Below are 22,058 nucleotides of genomic sequence, written 5' to 3'. Positions count from 1 at the left end.
ATTGTCATGCATTGACATTTTTACACACATAAATTTGTAAAGGAGCACATATTAGACAATAAACATTAACCTCGGATATTGCTTAAGAAATGGTCAAAAGGCACATAGTGAAAAGCAATCAAAACATAAGCTAAAGAACTGAAGTTGTCACAACATGGCTGACATTCTTCTATAATTAACCCAATATTAACAGCTTAAGCACCAGTAGTGTTTAGTTTATTTTTTTCAACTAATTATGTCGCCTATTTCTTAGATGTGTGTGTGTTCTAGTACAAGTGTGTGCAGCGCATATTTCTGGAGTTCAACTCTTCAGCGTACCTGTGTTTAACTTAAGTCCTCCCTTGTTAACATTGCAAAGACACATTGCAACATCATGTACAGCAAACAGCCAGCACAACACACACACACACACACATACACACACACACACACACACACACACACACACACACACACACACACACACACACACACACACACACACTGCAAAAGCATTGGCATAACCAAACAGTCTGCAATCTACTACAAACTGAAGTGCACACTGTCTAAAATAGCCCTTTGGGGAAACAGAATACAAAAGATTCAGAGAAGCGGAAAGAATCAAACACTGAAATACACTCTCCCCTCTCTCCTCCATTTCTCTTTTCTCCTTCTTGTCTCTCACACACACACACACACACATGTGCATCATCTGCCTCTATACTGACTTGAGGATAAATCTGATGGAGACCGGTGAGCAGTCACTGATGTGAAATGAAAATGTCTCTAATCTGTTGTTACCATAACACATAGAGATGCATCAATTATTAAGACCTACAATAACTCTCTTCTTTTCCTCATTCATTTTCTTCTTGTCTGTCTTTCTCTATTGTGTATATGTCACTAGATGGATGGGACAGAGTATGTTAAAAGCTCTTATGTGTTCACCTCGACCAAGTAGGATTTATGAAAAATAGATCCTCTGCTGACATTTAGACTGTTGTTACTCTCAATGTAGCTGAGTCAGTTTGAACATGCTCCAATCACGGCTGTTTCTCTCGATGCGGAGAAAGCCTTCCATAAGGTGGAATGTCAAATTCTCTTCTCCACCTCATCTCATTTCTACACTCAAGAGATGACTGGATCAGAATCCACAAAATATTTCAACTCACATATAGCCTACTGTAAAAATATATTTATCATTATGGTATAATTCTGAAATCAGTATTGGGAAAAAAAACGTGTATTGGAAATAGTGGCATTCCAGAGGCAGTGAATAACTCAAGGATGGTGTGTTTCTGTTGTGTCATAATCTTATTGACATTTGCCCTGGTGGGTAAAGGCAACTCCTGGAAGTATTTGCAGATATGGAGTTGCATTAAGTCCCAACAAGAAACTAGCATCAAAAAAACACAAAGCCTCACAATTTTACAAGCCTGATAACTCTTCTCTGTGTAACTATGCTGTGCATGTGGAAGTGATTTGGCAGAGGGACCTCAAAGAAGAGATGGAATGTGATAAATGGAATAATGGGTCACTGCAATGACTGAACAGCATCTTAAGAATGTTTGCTGAGTAGATTAAGTGACAGTTGGTTGGAGGGGGTCTCCTTGGGACAGGTTCTGGGACTATGTAAAGGTGGACAATAAATCTAAATCAGTTTCAGTCTCCTCCCTGATTGGATCTAGCATGACTCAGATGTATGATTGATTTAATTCATATCTATTTTTCTCTTTGTTTTGTATCTGCTTTGAAATCTTTGAAATCTGTTTTTCTGAATGTTCACTGGACCAACATAATGAATTCTGCCTCCATGATACATGATTATTAAGTGTTCCTGTATCCTGGAAACTGAAGTGTGTGTGTATATGCGCCTTTTAAAAATTCAATAAAACTCTTGTGTGTTAAGCTAAGAGATGTGGTAGCCCCTTTCAAGATGTGTATAGTGTAGTCTTCTGAAGTCAGTGATTTTTCTTATGAAAAACTGCTCAAGGTTTGCCAAGAAGGTCATATTTGGAGAGGTTGGAATCTAGAACACTTGAGAAGCATAAAATATCTTACATGACCTTTTCATCACTCAGCTTTCTTTTTTACGTAAATGTTTTTTTGTGGATCAGGAGCGGTTAAAATGAGTCTTTCAACAGTATTTAAAAATCAAAAGGGGCATGCAAGAATCCACTGATCTTGTAGAATTATGTATATGTGTGGACAAGGCATTGTAAAAGTAACTATATTCATTAATCTTTAAATTATTGTGATAAAACCATAAAAAACACAAGAAGAATCTGTGACCTGATAAAGTAATTCATAAATCTGTTCTTAGTTTGCTAGCAATCCCTGCAAGGGTTGAGAGTTGGTTTACTGTACCAAGGCCATGACAGAACAGTTACATTCTTCTTGCATCCTGGTGCTCATCCAGTCTGCATGTGTTTTGTGGACTTAGAGAAGGCCTACGATCGTGTCCTTCGACGGTCATATTGGGGTTAGGACCATGGGGTTCAGATACTGTTGCTATGAGCCATCCAGTCCCCATATAACCAAATTGAAAGCTGTGTCTGCATCCTCGGCACAAAGTCAGACACGTTCTGGGTGCGTTTTTCTGCCAGGTATTTCCCCTTGTCATTGATTCTGTTTGTGATTGACATGGTCAGGGTTTCAAGTGGCAGCCATGAAGGTATCCAGTTTGGGAGCCTCAAAACTGCATCTCTGCTTTCTGCAGATGGTTTGGTTCTGAGTGCTTCTTTAGGCCGGGACCTCTATGAGAAATTTGGGTGGTTTGCAGCTGAGTTTGAAGCGGTCGGGATGAGGGTCAGCACCTTCAAGTCCGAGGACATGGTTCTCTGCTGGATAACAGTGAATCGCTCTCTCTGGGTGGGTAGTAGGTCAAGTGAAGGCAGTATCTCGGGGTCTTGTTCATGAGTAAGGTTAAAATGGATCGTGAGATTAACAGGGGGTTGGGTGCAACATTAGCAGTAATGTAGTACTTGTTCCAGACTGTGGTGATCAAGAGGGAGTTGAGTCTGAAGGCAAAGCGTTCAATTTACATTAAATCTTTGAGTAGCGACCAAAAGAATGAGATCAAGGATAGAAGAAGCCAAAGTTGAGTTTTCAAAGAAGGGTGCCTGTGCTCAGCCGTAGAGACAGGGTGTGGAGCTTAGACATCCGGAGGGTGCTTAGAGTAGAGCTGCTACTTCTTCTCACCAGAAGCAGCCAGATGAAGTGGTTTGGGCATCTGATTGGGTTCCTTCCCTTTGGAGGTTTTTTGGGCATGTCTAGCTGTAGACCCAGAGCTTGCTGGAGGGATTATTTATCCCATCTGGCCTGGAAATGCCCTGGACTCCCCCAGGAGGAGCTGGAAAACATTGCTGGGGAGAGGGATATCTGGGTTGATTTACTTAGCATGCTGCCACCGAAACCCAACCCCGTATGATCAGTAGAAAATGGATGGGTGGATTGAGATTTTTTAAAACATTAGCCAAAAGTAAGCTACTGGTCTGTAGTAGCGATGCATCTGTGTCTATTGAGTTCAACAAGGGAACAAAAGATTGCTTTTGACCTCAACTTTTATTTTCCAATTTGAAACATTTTACCATTTCTCTTTCCTTAAGTCTCAAAATCAGTCAAATGCCCTTACTCATCAGACACATTTAGAATAGATATTAGGCCTGAAGCCTAATGGCACAAAATCCAAATCTTTATCCTCAGAAAAATGATTATTGGCTGGCATATTGGGGACATATCCTTTATCCTAAGAGTGTGAGATAATTAAAAAGATGTTAACCCTACCCATCACAATGAATCTGCATAGACAAAATTCTTTACATGCAATGATATGCCTTTGTTATAAGAACTTTTCTGTTACTCAAATACTTGACTAACGTATTCCTCTCCCCTCTTTCTTTCTTTCTTTCTTTCTCTGTTATCCTCTGCAGGTAATCGTTTCTTCCTGACCTCATTTGGTGCTCTGTATATCTCAGAGGTGCAGAAGGAAGATGCTCTGTCCACCTACCGCTGCATCACAAAGCACAAGTACAGCGGAGAGACTCGCCAGAGCAATGGAGCCCGGCTCTCTGTTATGGGTAAGCAACAAGCTACTGCACTCCTTGTTGAAAGGGAACGAAAGCAGAGAGACTGTTAGCTTAGCCGAGCAGAAAGAGGGAGACGGTGGAACTGCAGGCATTGCTCTGTCTTAGGCAAACAAAACTGTCCAACCACCACTTCTCAACTTCACTTTTCAGTATGTTGTTTCGGATTTACTTAAGAACATGCCTTAACTAATGTATTAAAGAACACATTGTAGTCAGATATATTCCACACAATGTCTTTGCTTGGCCCAGTCTCTTCTATTCCTTTGTCACTTAGAAGTTGCAGGTTAACATAACCACATAACCCCGGTAAAACAACATTATGAATCAAGAAAATATGTGTTAACTCAAAGGGGGGCTTCCTGGTTAATCTTTTTATCATTTCGAAAAACTAACAGATGTATAACTAATTGAAGATATTCTGCAAAGCTAAGCTAACCATCCAGGGGTGTGTCTAGACTACTTTGACTTGGGTCGCCCAACTGGGGCATGGAAGTAATGCAGAGGTGACCTGAAGTGTGATGTGCGCGCAAACATACACAAATCAAATTAAAATCCATTATTTATCCTTTCTTACTTTACCAATCATACAGTATGTACTTAATGCCACAAGATAATGGAAACATGTAAATCTTAACTCAAATAAGGACACATTAAGAAGATAAATGTTTAAAGTCACATCCTTAAAAACTTCCCAAGAAACTTTTTCACACAGTCGAACTTGCAAAAGTATTTTTTTACAATATAAAGTATAGACTAAAAAATGCTACATATAAAGAAAACTACATCAGCTTTTTACAAAAAAAAAATATATATATATATTCCTTTTTTTGTGTCCTGCCTTTGACTGGTCCAATCATTGTTTGAGATTGTTGAGGTGGTACCTGGAGTAGCCAATCAGATTTCAATGGGGCCAATGCCACCCCACGTAACCATTCTGGACACACCCCTGTAGCCATCGTCGATTGCATCATGTTTTATGTTTCTTCTAATGGAAGTTAGTTTAATCATGATTTTTTTATCTTGATATTTGAATCTTTTTCTATGCAACAAATGTTGTTTATTTTAATGTCTAATCATTTCATACATTTTTACTTTGACATTCTGCACCTTTTTAAACGATTGAAGTTGTTTTTTGTATGTATTGTAACATAGCAATAAGTAAGGTCTTTTACCTGCTTTTTGTAACATAAAAATGTTTTGTAACATAAAAATGAGTAAGGTCTTTTTACCTGCTTCTTGTAAAGTGTCTCGAGATAACACTTGTTATGAGTTGACGCTATACAAATAAAAGTTGATTGATTGATTGATTGATGTATTGTCTAATGCTTGAAAAAATTGTGCACTACAGATTTGGCAACATTTGTTTTATTCGGTACTTGACTACCAAAAAACTTTTGCCAAGAAAACATGTAGAAGTTTATTTTACAAAGAATGTTGTTCCTTTATAGATTTAAATTGGGATAAGAGATTCATGTCTTAATGTTTATGTCTGTGACTGTTTGACCAACAGACCCTACGGAGTCCACCCCGTCAGTGCTGGACAGTTTCCAGTCCGGTGAGGTGCAGGTGGGGCACAGCGTGGAGCTGCCCTGCATCGCTTCGGGATACCCAAACCCAACCATCCGCTGGCTGAAGGATAATCGGCCATTACCTGCAGACTCCCGCTGGACGCGGCGTATAACTGGCCTCACCATTTCTGACCTGAGGCTTGAGGATAGCGGAAACTACATCTGTGAGGTCACTAACAGCTTCGGCTCCAAGGAGGTGACTGGTCACCTCAATGTTATAGGTGGGTAAATAACATAGGAGAAAAATACTTCCTTTATCTACCTCTCCCGACCTCCACACACAACACTGACAATTACAGATGGAGCAAAAGAATGAGATGGACAGAAGTAATGAAAGTGATGTTAGGTCATGGACAGACATGATGGAGACATCATTTAAGCTCTGTTGGCTTGCCCTGACTCCTTGCTTTGTACATGTCCCCTGCCCCCCCCCCCTCCTCTCAACCCACCCTCTTCTTGACTGAACATGAGTTTGATCTCCAAGGACGGCTCGTTCCCCTGCTGTGCTCTCAAACGTCAGTGAGGCGCCACTACGGCGACAGAGTAGAGGAGCAGTTATTGTGCAAGCTCTGTAGTTCAGTTTACTGAAGGTATGAGAGAGGGAGGAAAAATATCATTTTAATTGTTGTGCATATGAATACAATTTTACTAGAAGGTGCAAATAGAAGATGTCAGAAGACGGGAGAAGGTGGGGAGATGGTATTTGAGTGTGGTTTGGTAAAGGGTGAAGTTAGTGGACACTGGGTAGACTGGCCACGGGGCACATCACTGCACATCCAACAAATCTTGTATGACAGGGCATAGAAGGTGGTACGCACACACACATTTGGACACACGCTTACAGTACATGCACCTCTTGTCCACGAAGAAAGTCTTACACATGCACTGTCACTCTCTCACACATTAATACACGTGCTCGCTCACATTCAGCAGCCTCCAGCACTTAACACCAGCTGCTTTATTGCTCACTGACATTTTCTCCCCTTTCTGTCTTTCTGTCTTGGTTTTTCCTCACTGCCTGGTACACACACACACACACACACACACACACACACACACACACACACACACACACACACACACACGCACACACATTACATTACATTACACCACCCCCAAAAGATGATATCAGTTTTCTGGCCATCAAAGCTTAGTTCATTTCAACTTGAGTAACTTATAACTCTTTTTCTTTATTTGTAACCCTGCTTGTCCTGCAGAGCCACTGCGGGTCACCTTGTCTCCCAAGAACCTGAAGACGGGGATCAGCAGTACAGTCATCCTATCCTGTGCAGTCCAGGGTTCCCCCCACTTTATCGTGTCCTGGTATCGTAACACAGAACCCGTCCTGCCTGATCAACACTTTTCCATCCAGGGGGCTCACAATGAGACGTTGTTCATCTCAGCTGCACAAAAGAGACACTCGGGGGCTTACCAGTGCTTTGCAACACGCAAGGGCCAGACCGCCCAGGACTTCTCCATCATTCTGCTAGAAGGTGAGGACTGAACCGGATCCAATTGTTACATTCATAAATGTGAATGTAATGAGAACTGTCCAGGTCCTTACCCTGCTTTAATAATAACTGGTTATCTGTTGTAATGCTAAATTAGACTCATTATACAGCGTTTCACTGCAATATTTACATCCACCAAAATAGTTTGAAGCTATGTTATGCAATGCTTCTGCTTCATCTTTGCAGTTTTGCACCCCTTACCAGTCAAAATAATTCAAGTTTGACCATTTTCTACAACATATCATGAAGAGGATGTTAACTAACTGATTGATTTTTTTCATTAATTGAAAAATAATATATCTCAGCCGCACTGAGAACAAAATAAATAAATGAAAAGTGTCTCTGTATGGCTACACTACAAACAAAGGAACAAAAAGACGTGCTCTGTCAGGTTACATTTTTATGGGGGTGAGCGTGCCGAGTATGTGGATCAATTATTTTCTCAAATTAACTCCATCATCTCTTTTAATCCCTAAATCCATCTTCCCACCATCTTGCCTCTTTCCCACCCAGCATAACAGATCCTTTCTGTAATTTCTAAATACTCACCTCACATCTCACATGTGATTGTTTCTTAGATGGTACACCTCGTATTGTGGCCTCCTTCAGCGAGAGGGTCGTGGTCCCAGGTGAACCATTTTCCCTGATGTGTGCCGCCAAAGGAGCGCCTCCACCCACCATAACCTGGACCCTCGACGACGAGCCCGTGGCCCGGGATCTGTCTCGTGTCCGAGCCAGCCAGTACACGCTCTCTGATGGCAGCACGGTGAGCCACGTCAATGTCAGCAGCCCGCAGATTCGTGATGGAGGAGTGTATCGGTGCGCCGCACGAAACTCGGCCGGTAGCGCCGAGTACCAAGCGCGCATAAACGTAAGAGGTGCCTGTCTACTTTTCAATATCAGTCATACAGAGGCTTCTCAAAGCCTTACCCCCTCCCTTACCCCCGCCCATATCCTATCCTCTACCTACTATATCTATTCCTCTATTTCTGTTTGTCTGTTTCTGCATTTTTTTACCTTTTTTCTTGTTTGATTCTTTATTTATTTCTTTATGTCGATTATCGGCAGCAGTCAGTGTTTTGTTCCTCGAGCTGCTCGTTTAGTCAGTGCCTCTGCCTCATTCTGTCTCTCCTTCTTACAGTCTGTCTCCTCAACCTAATTTGACTATTATTTCACTACTAAAACAAACACCTTCCGATTTTTGAAGGCAGACAAAACGTTGAAAAAGGGAGAGATTCTAGCTAAACATATGGAGAGAAAGAGTGACTCAAGTAGTGGATGTGAGATTAAGGGAATTTGAGACAAGTGGAAGAAGAAGAAACCTTAGAAGACAGAGAAGCAGATGGCCAGAGGAGAGAAAGAATAGATGAAATGAGAGAAGAGGAGTGCCAGTATCTGATGGTGAACTCTGGTGACAGGACTGGTGATGTCACTGTCGTCTGTGACTACAAGGATGAAGAGTGACACCGATAGACAGGGCTGTATCTCTCTCTCTCTCTCTCTCTCTCTCTCTGCCCTTTGGTGAGTTGTGCAGTTGTGACATGTGAGTCTGCTTTCAGGATAAATTCCAGAATCATCACTGGCGTGAGAAAAAGGGGATGGCAGTAGCTCAGTCTGTATGGACTTGGGTCGGGAACCAGAGAGTTGTCAGTTCAAGTTTGGACCAAAGTATGGAAATTGGTCTGGTTGCTGGAGTGGTGACAGTTGACTTCACAGGCACTGCTGAGGTGCCCCACTGTGTTCAGCCATCCTCATTCTGACATATCTCCATTAATGTCCACAGGTGTCCACAGGTCCTGTTTGTGCACCTGTGAGGAGTCAATAACACAGAATAACCCAAATTTCCCCTCTGGGATAATAAAGTATACATAAAAAAAACTGCAAGGATGCAGATGTACACTATTTATGTGTTTATGTGTGGCAGCCTGTGTGTGTGTGTGTGTGTGTGTGTGTGTGTGTGTGTGTGTGTGTGTGTGTGTGTGTGTGTGTGTGTGTGTGTGTGTGTGTGTGTGTGTGTGTGTGTGTGTGTGTGTGTGTGTGTGTGTGTGTGTGTGTGTGTGTGTGTGTGTGTGTGTGTCTGGTGGTGTTGAATAATACATCTCTCACTCGTCAGAACTTCAAAGCTCAGCGCACACTGAGAAAGGGAGGAGAGAGAGAAGTGGGGGTAGGAGGGCTGAAAGGAGAGACAGAAACAAAGATACAAGACTAACAACGGTGAGAAGGTCAGAGAAGAAGTGACAGATGATTGAGTGAAAGCTCCCAAATTTTTGGTTTTCAGGAATCTTAACCCACTTTGTGTCTGTTTGCCAGTTGGCTCACAGCCTTGCAGTGATACATGAGCAACTCATCGAGGCATTAAAGCTTTATGTTTCTTATGTTTGAGTACACCATCCACATACATTTTACAGATAGTTTACCAATTACATGTTGTGGTGATAGCCCATGCTTCAAAACCTGCATACTGTTCACAGCACAACTGTTTTACCTTAGAGCCAGGCCAATACAAATAATCTGGCTGATATACCCTAATGATTAAGGATATAAGAATATAATGTTTAACAATATGTTCCAATGTAAAATGTTTCTTTAAAGAGCATTTGAGGCAAAGTAAACAGTGCTGGGAAGGATTTACATATGCTGTCATTGCATAGGTGTAGAGCATGCTCAGACTTCAAAGTACACGACACAATCGGCACTGTCTGTAGTACAAATGAGGTTTAATGACCAACATTGATTTGGAATATTAAAATATTCCAAAAACGATATAGTTATTTGATCAAGAAAGCAGCCTTCTGAACAACTTCGTCTATTTTCATTCAAGCTCAAAAGGTTATTATTGGGCATGGCATTAATAATCTGTGAATTCTCTTAAATCAATATTCCTATCAGTTTTAAGGTTCCCATAATAATATGGCTCCAATGCTCATTAGTGGTAACACATGGGAATAAATGCACATTTTACACAATGGACACTAACAATCTATACACTCATAAATATATTTACTGAAAACTGTAGTTGTCCTCACCCACTCACTTCCCCTCTGTCTGTTTCTCTGTCTCTTAACACTACAGTAATTGTGTCAGTCACATTAAGTTGGATTCTTTTAAATGTCAGTTTCATTATATGCCATCGCTAATCCAATCTGACCTGTAAACAAATCACTATTTCTGATACTCTGAAATCTGGCACTACTCTATTGTGAGTGTTTGTTACTGAGGAAACTATTGCGACTTTTTTTAAAAAAGGTTGTCCTTTTTCTTTCGTCTGCATTAACCTTGAACTTATTTTAAACTTTTAATGACTTGTCCTTTGGATGTACTTTAATTGAATAAACAGCTGAGTTACTGTATTTCATTAGAATCCAAAAGACAGACATGGGAGTGGGATGAGCTTATACTAAATAATACTGTTAAAAATTTGTCCTGAATCTCACTTTTACTCACCCCTTTAAACTTCAGATTTGAAGCTACTTTTTGGATAATATATGAACGAGTCCATAATCAAATGCTTCACCACACCAGCCCGTATTGTTTACAAGGGACCACCCAACCCTCAGAAAACCTGTTGGTAAGAGCCCACCTTCCACCAACGACTCAGTCCCACTTTTAACAGTCTGTTCCTTTTGGAAATACAGATGCACCAACTTCCCCCAGTGTAACTGAAGACAAAAAAAACACACACACACACACACACACACACACACACACACACACACACACACACACACACACACACACACACACACACACACATACACACACACACACACACACACACACACACACACACACACACACACACACACACATACACAGACAGGTAAAACATTTGATATTAAATGTGTGATCACGTGTAATACTAAAAAATGTGATTTATATGCTTTAGTGCCCGTGTGGACTGGCTTACTGTTTATAGGTAAAACCACCACACCACTGAAAACAAGAATTTCAGAACACAGATTAAATATTCGTAACCATGACAGCAGAAGCCCAGTAGCAACACATTTCACAGAAGTCTCCCATAATGTTTCCACTCTCAGATACTGTGGCATTGAACTGGTTAAACAACCCAAACCTTTTGTTTTTTTATTATCACTACTTTCATACGATGGCGCCTCTATAATATCTTTTTCTCCTTGTATTACATGTATGTCATTATGGCTTTTTCTCCTGATGTTCAGTCATATCATTGAGGTGATGCTTCAGGTACTTCAGGCCTTTACCTGCTGCTTTGTGTGTTCTATGGAGCTCTATTTTGACCTGTCAGGTGACCCTATAGGAGTTGTGTATATATGGAGGTGTGTCTCCTCACTTGTTCATGTCTGATGAAGGACTAGGGCCCAAAACGTCACATGTGGTGATAAACTTGATTAAATTTGAATTGGAGCAGCCTCTGTTGTGTGGACTCAGTCTTCCATTAGCTTATATATCTGTCCAGCATCCAGATCTTAACCATTTGGATGTGTTGGCTGCTTTTAAATATTTCATTTATTTTTTTTAAATGAGGCATTATACCACATTATCTCTCAATCTACACCTTTATATCCTTTTTTTTTTTCGTCTGTCCCCTCTCTTCTACCCAAATCCCTTCCCTCTTAACCCTCCCACATTATTCTTAAAATTCCAACCCCTGCTTCTGACACCATCAGCTAATGATCTTCTTCTTTTCCCCTCTCATTTCTTCTTCTGGTCAACCTTAATCTCTCTTCATCTCTACTCTCTGCCCATGTCTCTCTTTCCTCTCTTTATTTCTCGACCTTCCTTTCAGGACCTCCGAGGATCCGGCCTATGAAGAACATCACTGCAGTGGCAGGGAGAAATACTTTTATAAACTGCCGTGTGATTGGGTATCCTTATTACTCAATCAACTGGTACAAGGAGGGGCTTCTGCTGCCTGACAACCATCGCCAGGTGGAGTTCTCCCTTTCTGCTTTGAGATATTGGGGGGGGGGAGCATTACAGCACTGTGTTACATAAATAAACAATATTCTGCGTTCTTTAAGACCTGTGAAATAATTTTGGCACAGTATACAAGCTATGTTTTTTATCTTTTATAAAAAGAAAAATTCAACAATTATTTAAATAATTCACATGCAATAAAATATAAATGATCGACATATATGCTGTTAGACAAAAGGCAGTTGCAAGCACTTATTTCTCTGACCTCAGTGAGCCCTTTTTGATTTTACTTACTTGTATTGTGTTTGTCTGTGATTTGATTTTAATTTGAAACATCAGCACAGGAACAAATGAAGGGAAAGCAGAATAAGGAGAATTCTTATGCATCAACATTTTCCATTGGTTGATTTGAGCTTTATCTCGTTTAATTTCACAGTGATTTATATAAGGAAGAATAATAAACAGGCATCACCTTTATGTATAACATTAATCTTGTCCGTTCAGGTGGTGTATGAGAATGGCACTCTGAAGCTCAGCGATGTTCAAAAGGGGTTGGACGAGGGGGCCTACGTCTGCAGCGTGCTCATCCAACCACAGCTGTTCATCACCCAGACCGTCTATGTCACCGTCAAAGGTCAGTCACATTTGGATATGCTAACTTTGTCAGTGAGCTTCACTGATTTGATTTTACATGTGGCTATTGTAGACTGTCTCTTAAAGTAAAACAGCACAGTAGGACCTGTATTCTAGGTTGCTTTCTGGAATAAAGTTGGGTAATGCGAGTGGAGCTGTGTATTACTGGATCATAGGTTTTAAAACACAGAGGGGGAATTATGAATGTAAAAGAGGGTGGTTGTTGGAGAGATGGAGTGTGAGTAAGACTGGTTTAGAGCAAGGGGAGAGAGAAGAAAGCTGTATGCATTGCCTCTAATAACCCCTGATTAAGGGGCGGAGTGGCCTAGTGCACTCTCTCAACCACTCAGCAATTACATAGAGCAGAGCTATTGTGTAAGATTTGTGTGTGTACATGTGCATGCCACACAACTGCATGCATGTGAGTGAATGATTGTGTGGGCACATGTGCACTTTATATATTCTGCATGTCACCTTGTATGTTATTTCTCTCTGCTCAGCGTGGAGATAGCATGACATGTTTGTTTTGGGAAGTTGTCGAGTGTGTGTGTGTGTGTGTGTCTGTTTTTTTAGACTTGACATCAGCAGATATGTGAAATATGTGCTCTTCGTGGTGTTTTGCATGAATGTGTGTGCGTATGTGCATTTTTCCGCGTGCGGGTGAAGGTATATGCTTGTATGAAAGTGTGCTTGTCGTGTATGTGATTTAATTAGATGAATTTTAACGAGGCCCAGATTAAATCCCCCAGATGTCTCAACTGTAAACCCCCCACCACCACCACCTCCATCCTTCCATCCTCCCCCATTCCAAACTAGCGCCATCACCTCTGCTGCTCTCCATAGCAACACCGTTCTTCCCCCTGCGGATGGGGCTCTAATTAGAGCAGCTATTATGGGCTGGCTTTAGCAGGGCAGGGTGGGGTTGGAATGGAGGGGTTGGTAGGGGGCACAGGCGGCCTCAGAGTGGGCCAGTGGGCCAGGTTGCAGTGGTATGTAAGCTTTGGAGGTCCAGGTTTGGATCAGACTAGAAAAAAAAATGAAAAGCACAGTTTACCCATCACTTCATCATCATGTCCCTCCTCTGTCTTTCTATCTTACTTCACCTGTTCTCCCCTTACTCACCCTCTGTGTCCTCTCAATGTCCTAAATCTTCAAATCTGTATGTCTAACAATACACTCCTTGTGTCTTCACATCTCTCTTCTCTCTAATCTTCTCTTATTCATATCTGCCTCAAATCTCTCTCCTCACCTCCGACTCACCCTGCTCATTTAAAACACCCTCTGTTTTCATTGGTCTTTTTTTCTTTATTTACACTACCTCTTTGCTTTGTTCTGTCCTCTCTCCTTCCTATCTACCCTTTATTTCACCCCGTTGCCTGTCCTTGCTTTTTCTCTACCTCACTCTGCTTTTCATCATTTATTTCATCCACTTGATCTGCCTCTTCTATCTCTTTACTCATCTTCTATTATCTAATTTCAATGATTTCCCCTCCTTGTGTCTACTGCATTTATATTTACTCTCTCTTCCTTTCTTCACATTTTACACTGCAAATTGCTTACTTCACCTCTGTCTGTCATCCTCCTTTTCTCTTCCTCTCTCAGTTCCCCCACTGATCCAGCCATTTGACTTTCCTCCAACTTCCATCGGGAAATTGATGTATATCGCCTGCGTGGTGTCATCTGGAGACATGCCTATACGCATCACGTGGCGCAAAGACGGGCAGGAGATCGTGGCCTCCTCGGGCATCACCATCGACACTAAGGAGTTCATGAGCTCCCTGCAGATCTCCAAGGTGTCGCTCAAACACAATGGCAACTACACATGCATAGCCAGCAACGATGCTGCCACTGTCAGCACAGAGAGACAGCTCACAGTTACAGGTAGGTGAGGAGGGAGTGGGAGGAGACAAAACTGAAGGGGAAAGTCTGGGTTTTGGTTTTTCAAATAACTAGAATTGTTTTTAATTAAGGTTGTTTGACTTAGAAATATAAACAAAGTGCTGTCTGAATTGTTGAAGCAGAGGCTGCTGTGTCTTTCACTTTAAGTCCTTGTTATGGCAACTTCAGAAAAACTGGATCTTTCATTTCCCATGATGCAACTTAATATCATCTTTCACTAGACTGTCCTGAAAAATAAAACCCACCCATTTGGCTTTTTAGTTAAAAAAAAAAAAAAGATTGGCTCAGCATTTTCCATAAAAGTGCATTTTTTACTTAAGAGGAATTCAAAATCTTTGACCTTTCTTTTATCGTATCACTGTCATGGTACTTTCTCTATAGAAACAAATCTGAATAATTATGTGCTCTACATGTTGTTGTCGCTGGCAGTATTGTTGGTGATGTTTGACCAAATGATTGTTTCCTGGCAGAAACCATTGAATATCGTTACATTGTGGAAACAAACACAAAAAGATTTAAAAGATTTAGGTTTCTTGTTAATCACTTGTCTCTCCCTCTACCTCCAGTGCCTCCTCGTTGGGTGGTGCAGCCCAACAACCAGGATGGGATCTATGGGAAAGCAGGTATCCTTAACTGTTCTGTTGATGGATACCCTCCTCCCAAGGTCATGTGGAAGCATGCCAAAGGCGCACTAGGTACACGACCCATCCTTCATTTTTCATAAATGTACTGAGATACTCTCTCCACTCTTCGAAGAAAATGTGATTTAAATTATGTTATTTGCCAATACAATATTTTTATCTCCTGTTTCTACTTGTGTCCAGCGGGTATTGGAAATCCACAGCAGTACCACCCTGTGCCTCTGACGGGTCGTATCCAGATCATGATAAACGGCTCTCTACTCATCAGACATGTCCTGGAGGAGGACCGGGGCTTCTACCTCTGTCAGGCCTCCAACGGCGTGGGCTCTGACATCAGCAAGAGCATGGTCCTCACCGTGAAGAGTGAGTATACAGACTCTCACAGGCTAATGTAGCAGAGTATGACTTCTTCATGGCAGAGATGACTGCAGGAAGGCCATCAGGGATGCTCTAGTGCTCCTGCTTTATCAGTTTTAATGCACACACACTCACTAAGTGTGTCAAACCAATGAGCCAGCTCACACTTCTCTCCCCACACTCACACGCAGACACACAGACATGTGCACAAAGATGGATTAGTGGAGCAAAGGTGACCATGGGCATAAGAGCAAGACAATAAAAAGCAGTGAGAGTGAGACGGGTGTGTGTGTGTGTGTGCTCCTCTGTGAAAGGCAATGAGAAAGCAAGCTACTCAGCGATTGATCTCTTGACTCTTGGGATCCGTCTACAGACAATCAAAAACAATTTGAGCTTAATCGTTATCTGCTATCAATCTCCTCAATCTGCCCTCACTGTCAGTAACACTCTCTGTAATGCAATGTGAAAATGCATAGGGAAACACACACACACGCGCAAACCAGAATGTCAAAATCAAGCTGGGCGTTATTTGAGGGCAATGGCCTTTGCAGCATGAAGCTCCATGACCTTACACAGCAACTCCACCCGCAGAAAAATATGTTTTGTTTCCACCACGCACACAAACACATGTAACCAGGTGCACAACAAATACAACTACATGTTTCTGCTATCACAGGATTACCCTTCTGTCTCTCCCTCTCTCTCTCTCTCTCTCTCTCGCTCTCTTCTGCCGGTGTTAGTGTTATTGATTGAACCGTTCCTCTCCTCTGCCTTCCTCAATTCTGTCTGTTTCGCTCAGCGGAGTCTGAGGAAAAGAGGAAAAGAGGGAGGGTGGGATGAATAAGTGATGAAAACAAAACAGCAGAGCCCTCCTCAGATCGGTATTGTGTGTGTGTGTGTGTAGAAGCGTGTGTGTGTGTGTGTGTGTGTCTGTCTGTCTGACTGCCTGTGTTGGCCAAAGAAGATCGAGTGTGTTTTTTTGTGCACACCAAAGGTGGAGTGTATCATTTCTGTTTCACCCGGGCCCTAATGTTAACTATTGGAGAATGAGAGAGAAGGTTTATTGACTTTACCTCATTGACCATAGCTCTTCATTACTCTGCTGCAGTGGAACTAGGCGACTCTGAACTCCACCTTTTTATTTTCCAGCTTCCCTGCCCTACTCTTCGGTCTTTCACTTCCTTCTCCCTTTTAACTTGCTTATTATCCACTTACTCTTTCTTTTCCTTCCTTTCCTTCTGCCTCTTCTATCCAACATCTTTCTTATCAACCTGTTTACTGTCACTATGTCTCCCCTCCTCCCACATTTCCCTGTACCTTCTCTTCATCTCACACTTCATTTGCCTTCTCCCTCCAGTCCCAGCGATGATCACCAGTCACCCCAACACCACCATGGCGAAGAAGGGTCACGTAAAGGAGCTTAACTGCACAGCAAGGGGTGAATGGCCCATCATCATCCGCTGGGAGAGAGGCGACACGGTCATCGACCCTGACCGCAACCCCCGCTACTCCATTACCACCAGTCCCAATGAGAAGACGGACGAGGTGTTGTCTACACTCAAGGTAAGAAACACTTATATATGATGGCACATCCAACTGATAGAGTCAGACAGCAACGTCTTCATGACTCTCTCTCAGCTGACAAATCGCTAGTTTTCAATGTTCTCTTTTTCACCTTTCTATTCTTTCTGTTCAATGATTTTGTTAGGTGATTTGTGGAGAGTAATGGTGAGATTAAGCAGAGTCCTTCAAATTGTGTTATGTTCTAATTGTGTAACATCTGCACTCTCCTCCAGACAAAATCAGCTTCAGTTTGGTATCAAGTCCAGACCAGAATCTCCTATTTGAAACTGATTTTCATAGTGTTTTGTTCATAAACAGCAGCCTCAAATACAGTGCCAAAAAAGAGGGGCTTTCTCTTTTAAAAAGTAAAAAACACAATGTCATGATTCTGTTCTACCCATAGACTGGAAATATTAAAGTTCTACCCACAAAGAGTTGCTCATGGCATCCACAGTTTGACCTTTCCTTCATTTTAAAGTAAGATACTTCAGTTCATACATTTTCCTGAATTGTAGCAAATTTGGAGATGACTCACGTAGCTTTTGCAGCATAGAGATGCAGTACAATGGTTTTGGATGATAAGCTTGGTGATAAAAGGAGCAGATGAATGAAGAAGTGTTTTACCAGCGATATCTCATCTCACTGCTAACAAACTGGTTTGATGTGTACATAAGCCTTTGTGCATATTTTGCACAAATGTACTGCATGTATCTTCAGTTCATTTGGCCTCCATGAGTAAGGTTTGACAATATGCTGAACTCAAAACAGCTGTTCAGAATGTTTATTTTGTCTGCCACTTTTCTGATCCTGTACATGGGTGTGTATCATTCTTTAGCAAAGCAGCAGTGTGTCCTGCTTCCATTTTACATGCCTAACAGGCTATCATACATAAAGAGGGAGAATGTACTCAAAGGCTCACTCACGCTTGATGCTGTTAATCCCTTTGAAGCAATGCAGAAATTAGATCACCTTAAAACCTTCTAGAAAAGGTAAATCTTCCAGGTGAGGGTTTGGTTCAAGAGGAGTTTGTTTCATAAGCAGTTAAAAGCGTCCCCAATACATTTCAATTAGAGAATTCAGATGAAACACATTCAATTATATATTAAATGTATTTAACCAAGTGGATTAACCCACTGAGATGAAGATCTCTATCATAAGGGGGGGCTGGCAAAGAGGGCAGCAGCACATCATCATCATAATAAAGATATGATTAAGAAACAGTTTACAAACAACAAGTTAAGAGCAAACAACTAATAAAATGTGCAAATAAAGTGCAGAAGTTGTGAACACAGATAACAATTCATATACAAAGCTGTCCAATGGTCTCGTGTTTTTTTGTCTTTTAAGATAGAGCCAAAGGCTTCAAGTGAAATGAGATCTGCCAGTTTCAAGTCATCCTGGAGAAAGTTCCATGCGGAGGGGGGGGGATTATGTGGTCACGAGGATTATGTATAAGAAGTGAATTCTCTGAAAATGAAGGCAAATGACAATGACTCAAACATAAATATTGATGACTTGTATTCATGTGAGATGTAGGGAATATAATGGCAACATTTGGAAATTTCCGATGTATCCATTGGTTATATAATGAATCTATTTAAAGAACAATCTAAACAAGCTTGAATGAGGTTTCACTTGTTTAAGTGACAGAAAAAGCACTGAGGGTGTTTCAGGTTTAGTTACCCTTGTTGACGGTTTTAAATGGTGCAAAAATTAATCTTGATAACTGGAGGCCACCTCTGGATTGGTGACAATTCCCTAACTTCACCTCTCCTTCCATATTCAGGTGACTCACCTGCTGTGCATGGTGAGTCACTTAATGCAGGCTTGTTAGATGGAAAAACTCTCACTGGGAAACTTCCCCACAATGCTTTGTTTTACACAATGTGCCCGCACAGAGATAGACTTGTTATTTTCTCTCATATTGTTCTCCACCTTTTCTCCAACAGCTAAAGCCAGCAGAGCGTGAAGATTCAGTTTTCTTCTCCTGTCACGCCATCAACTCTTACGGAGAAGGACGAGGCCTTATCCAGCTCACTGTGCAAGGTAACCATAACTGTATACATTTGTGCGCTCGGTATAAATGAAAGCCTCACAAATCTTGTTCTCTGTTTTGGCGCTACTTTCCTCATCCTCCTGGCTTTTGTTCACTCCCACTCTTTTATATCCTCAGAGCCTCCTGACCCTCCGGAGTTGGAGGTACGAGAAGTTAAAGATCGCAGCATGAACCTCAGGTGGACCCAGAGATTTGATGGAAACAGTGTCATTACCTCCTATGACATTGAGTATAAGAACAAGACAGGTGAGTTAAAATACTTAATTCATTTGAATGACAATTAAGAAAGAAAAGTCAATCTAAAAGTAGAAAAACATGGCAAACTGTCGGTTCTTCTTTTCTCTACGCTACAAAACAAGTTGAATAACCCGAACCAACTACTTTTATTCTCTTCTTCTTTTGTCAGATTCCTGGGAGCTGAAGCATGCAACTCGCAACATCTCCCCCACCAACAATCAGGCCAACATAGTTGACCTTCACCCTGCTTCTGTATACAGCATCCGCATGTATTCCTACAATTCTATAGGCAAGAGCGAGGCGAGTAAAGAACTCACCATCAGCACAGAGGAAGCACGTAAGTATGCTCACAGCTCTGCTTTTATGACTATTTTACCTTTGCTTGTTGTAGAAGCTCTGTGCTGACACTGAAATCTGTCCTTGAAGAAGCATTTTGTATTGAAGGTGTATCTCAATGAAAGTTAGAAAAACATCTATTAAAGCTGTTCAACGGGATATGTATCTAGAAGCTACAGTGTTCAATAGTTGTGAAAATTGCCTCTACATAAGTTGGTCTGTGTTTCTTTTGTCCTGCAGAGCCTGATGGCCCTCCTATGGAAGTGATCCTGCAGCCAGTGACCTCTCAGAGCATCAGGGTCACCTGGAAGGTAACTCATTCGAATTTGTATTCCTTTTCAGCTTCTTTCTAAAGGTAACATTGTGTTTCTACTTCTTTATTATTTTCTTGCCTGCTAAGTAACCATATATGCATTTTCTATCCTGACTCCTTTTTAGCACATCTATTTAATTGAGGTGGCTCAATGACCATGCAATTTTTGAATAGGGTAAGATGATTCTGTATTTCATCCTCCAGGCTCCCAGGAAGGAGCTGCAGAACGGGGTGATCCGAGGTTACCAGATCGGTTACAGAGAGAACGGCCCAGGCAGTAACGGCCAGTACAGCATTGTGGAGATGAAGGCCACGGGAGACAGCGAGGTCTACACCCTGGACAACCTGAAGAAGTTTGCTCAGTATGGTGTGGTTGTCCAGGCCTTTAACAGAGCTGGCACAGGGCCCTCCAGCTCAGAGATCAATGCTACTACACTGGAGGATGGTAAGGATCAGGGGGAAAAAAACACACACAGCATATTTCAGTGACAAACATCAGTGAGGGAAGTATGTTTAACAGCACGGTATATTAAAAACCACAGTAAATCGTAAACTGTCAGATATTCTGTGTAAATATCTTCTGTCTGCTGTGACTTTGATTCTTAGTTGCTGCACTTTTCTGTTTCCTTTGTTATTTTTGCGTTTTCTCCGTCTGATCTGTCAAATCACGCCATGCTTTCTTACCTAAAATTACTGCATTCTCTCCGTTCTGATTTTATCTATTCTTTATATTTTGAAATATAAAGACAGTTGGCAGCAGGAATGCAAAGCTTTTTACAAACACCGAGGACACACATAGTCTCACAAACCCAGCACACAAAGGAGCTTTGGTAATGGATTGAGTTATTCCTCCATAGTCAGACATGCAAAGAAATCCTGAAGGGCTGATGGATATTTAGTGAGTAAATGACTGAATGAATTAACAAATCAACAACAACAACAAAAACTGCATCTGGCTGTGGGTGTGCAAGAGAAGGGTGCATGTTGAAGCAAAAAACTAAAAATCAACAGTTTCCTGTCTAGTGTTCTGGTGACATCTTTTCCTGGAGATTCATTTCTATCCCGACATGTATCGAAAACTCGTGTTCCTCTTGTCCACACCTTCTACCAAATACGATTCAAGTTTTTAACCAACTTTTGAGAAATGTTGCTAACATAAAGAAAATTGATATACATACTCTTTGGTGAGTATGTTTAAAGTATTAGACTTCTAGATCAGCATTATTTCTCACAGCAAAGACATTTTTTGGACATGATTGATCTTTTTTAAAATGAGGTCCTCTTTGAGAAAAGGCTTGTGTGCAGCAGTTATGCTTTATTTAGGCCTTAATTTAGTTGTTTTTTTTGGAAGGGGTCTTAAAACAATAAACAAGACAATACAACGTTTATTTTTATTGATTTCTTTTAATGATATAAGTGAGTTATGCAGTGATTGACTTTTTACTTTAAAAGGAGCACAAAAAGTCCAAAACAAGATGAAGGATGGTAACAAAAAACTAATAAACACATACAAATTTCCCTTTTTTTTTTGTTTCTCAAAAGTCATGATCTACCCCCTGATTCCTAATTTTCTCACTCCTGATCCAAAAATGTTAAGCTGCAGTTTATGGTAGATCTGATTGCTTTATTTCAGTCTCTTTCATACAACATCAACATAACCTTGAGTTGTTGAAATACACATACACACACTCACACTCAGTCACCCATACACACACACTCACGCATAAACACACACACACACACACACACACACACACACACACACACACAAACATACATACTTATCTTCCCTGTAAACAGTTGGACAGGCCCCATTGGTCCAGAGCAGGCTAAGCCCTCCAGCTCTTCCCTGTGGCTGTCACCAAGGCGACAGTGATATTGATGGCCATTATGATAATAGTGATAACAACAAGCATACTAAAAATAATAATAATTAGCTTGTCTCTCTCTCTCTTTCTCTCTCTCTGCTAGCTTCCTG

General features: G+C 41.3%; 1 protein-coding gene across 1 annotated transcript in view; it reads left to right on the top strand.

Annotated features, from left to right (window-relative positions):
- Positions 1–22,058, top strand: part of dscaml1 (Down syndrome cell adhesion molecule like 1) — a 101,739-nt gene that overhangs the window by 58,359 nt on the left and 21,322 nt on the right. The window contains exons 4-18 of the mRNA XM_061046559.1: positions 3,912–4,058; positions 5,578–5,856; positions 6,853–7,128; positions 7,725–8,024; positions 11,915–12,057; positions 12,550–12,679; positions 14,281–14,559; positions 15,144–15,272; positions 15,402–15,581; positions 16,933–17,138; positions 19,088–19,184; positions 19,312–19,440; positions 19,601–19,768; positions 20,008–20,078; positions 20,285–20,525. Coding sequence (XP_060902542.1) covers positions 3,912–4,058; positions 5,578–5,856; positions 6,853–7,128; positions 7,725–8,024; positions 11,915–12,057; positions 12,550–12,679; positions 14,281–14,559; positions 15,144–15,272; positions 15,402–15,581; positions 16,933–17,138; positions 19,088–19,184; positions 19,312–19,440; positions 19,601–19,768; positions 20,008–20,078; positions 20,285–20,525 — 2,775 coding nt within the window. The remainder of the gene's footprint in view (positions 1–3,911; positions 4,059–5,577; positions 5,857–6,852; positions 7,129–7,724; positions 8,025–11,914; positions 12,058–12,549; positions 12,680–14,280; positions 14,560–15,143; positions 15,273–15,401; positions 15,582–16,932; positions 17,139–19,087; positions 19,185–19,311; positions 19,441–19,600; positions 19,769–20,007; positions 20,079–20,284; positions 20,526–22,058) is intronic.

This window comes from Labrus mixtus, chromosome 9, assembly GCF_963584025.1.
Source record: "Labrus mixtus chromosome 9, fLabMix1.1, whole genome shotgun sequence".
NCBI classification, from domain to species: Eukaryota; Metazoa; Chordata; class Actinopteri; order Labriformes; family Labridae; genus Labrus; species Labrus mixtus.
Note: the sequence above shows the minus strand (reverse complement) of the source record. Positions and strands in the feature narration are given on the sequence as shown.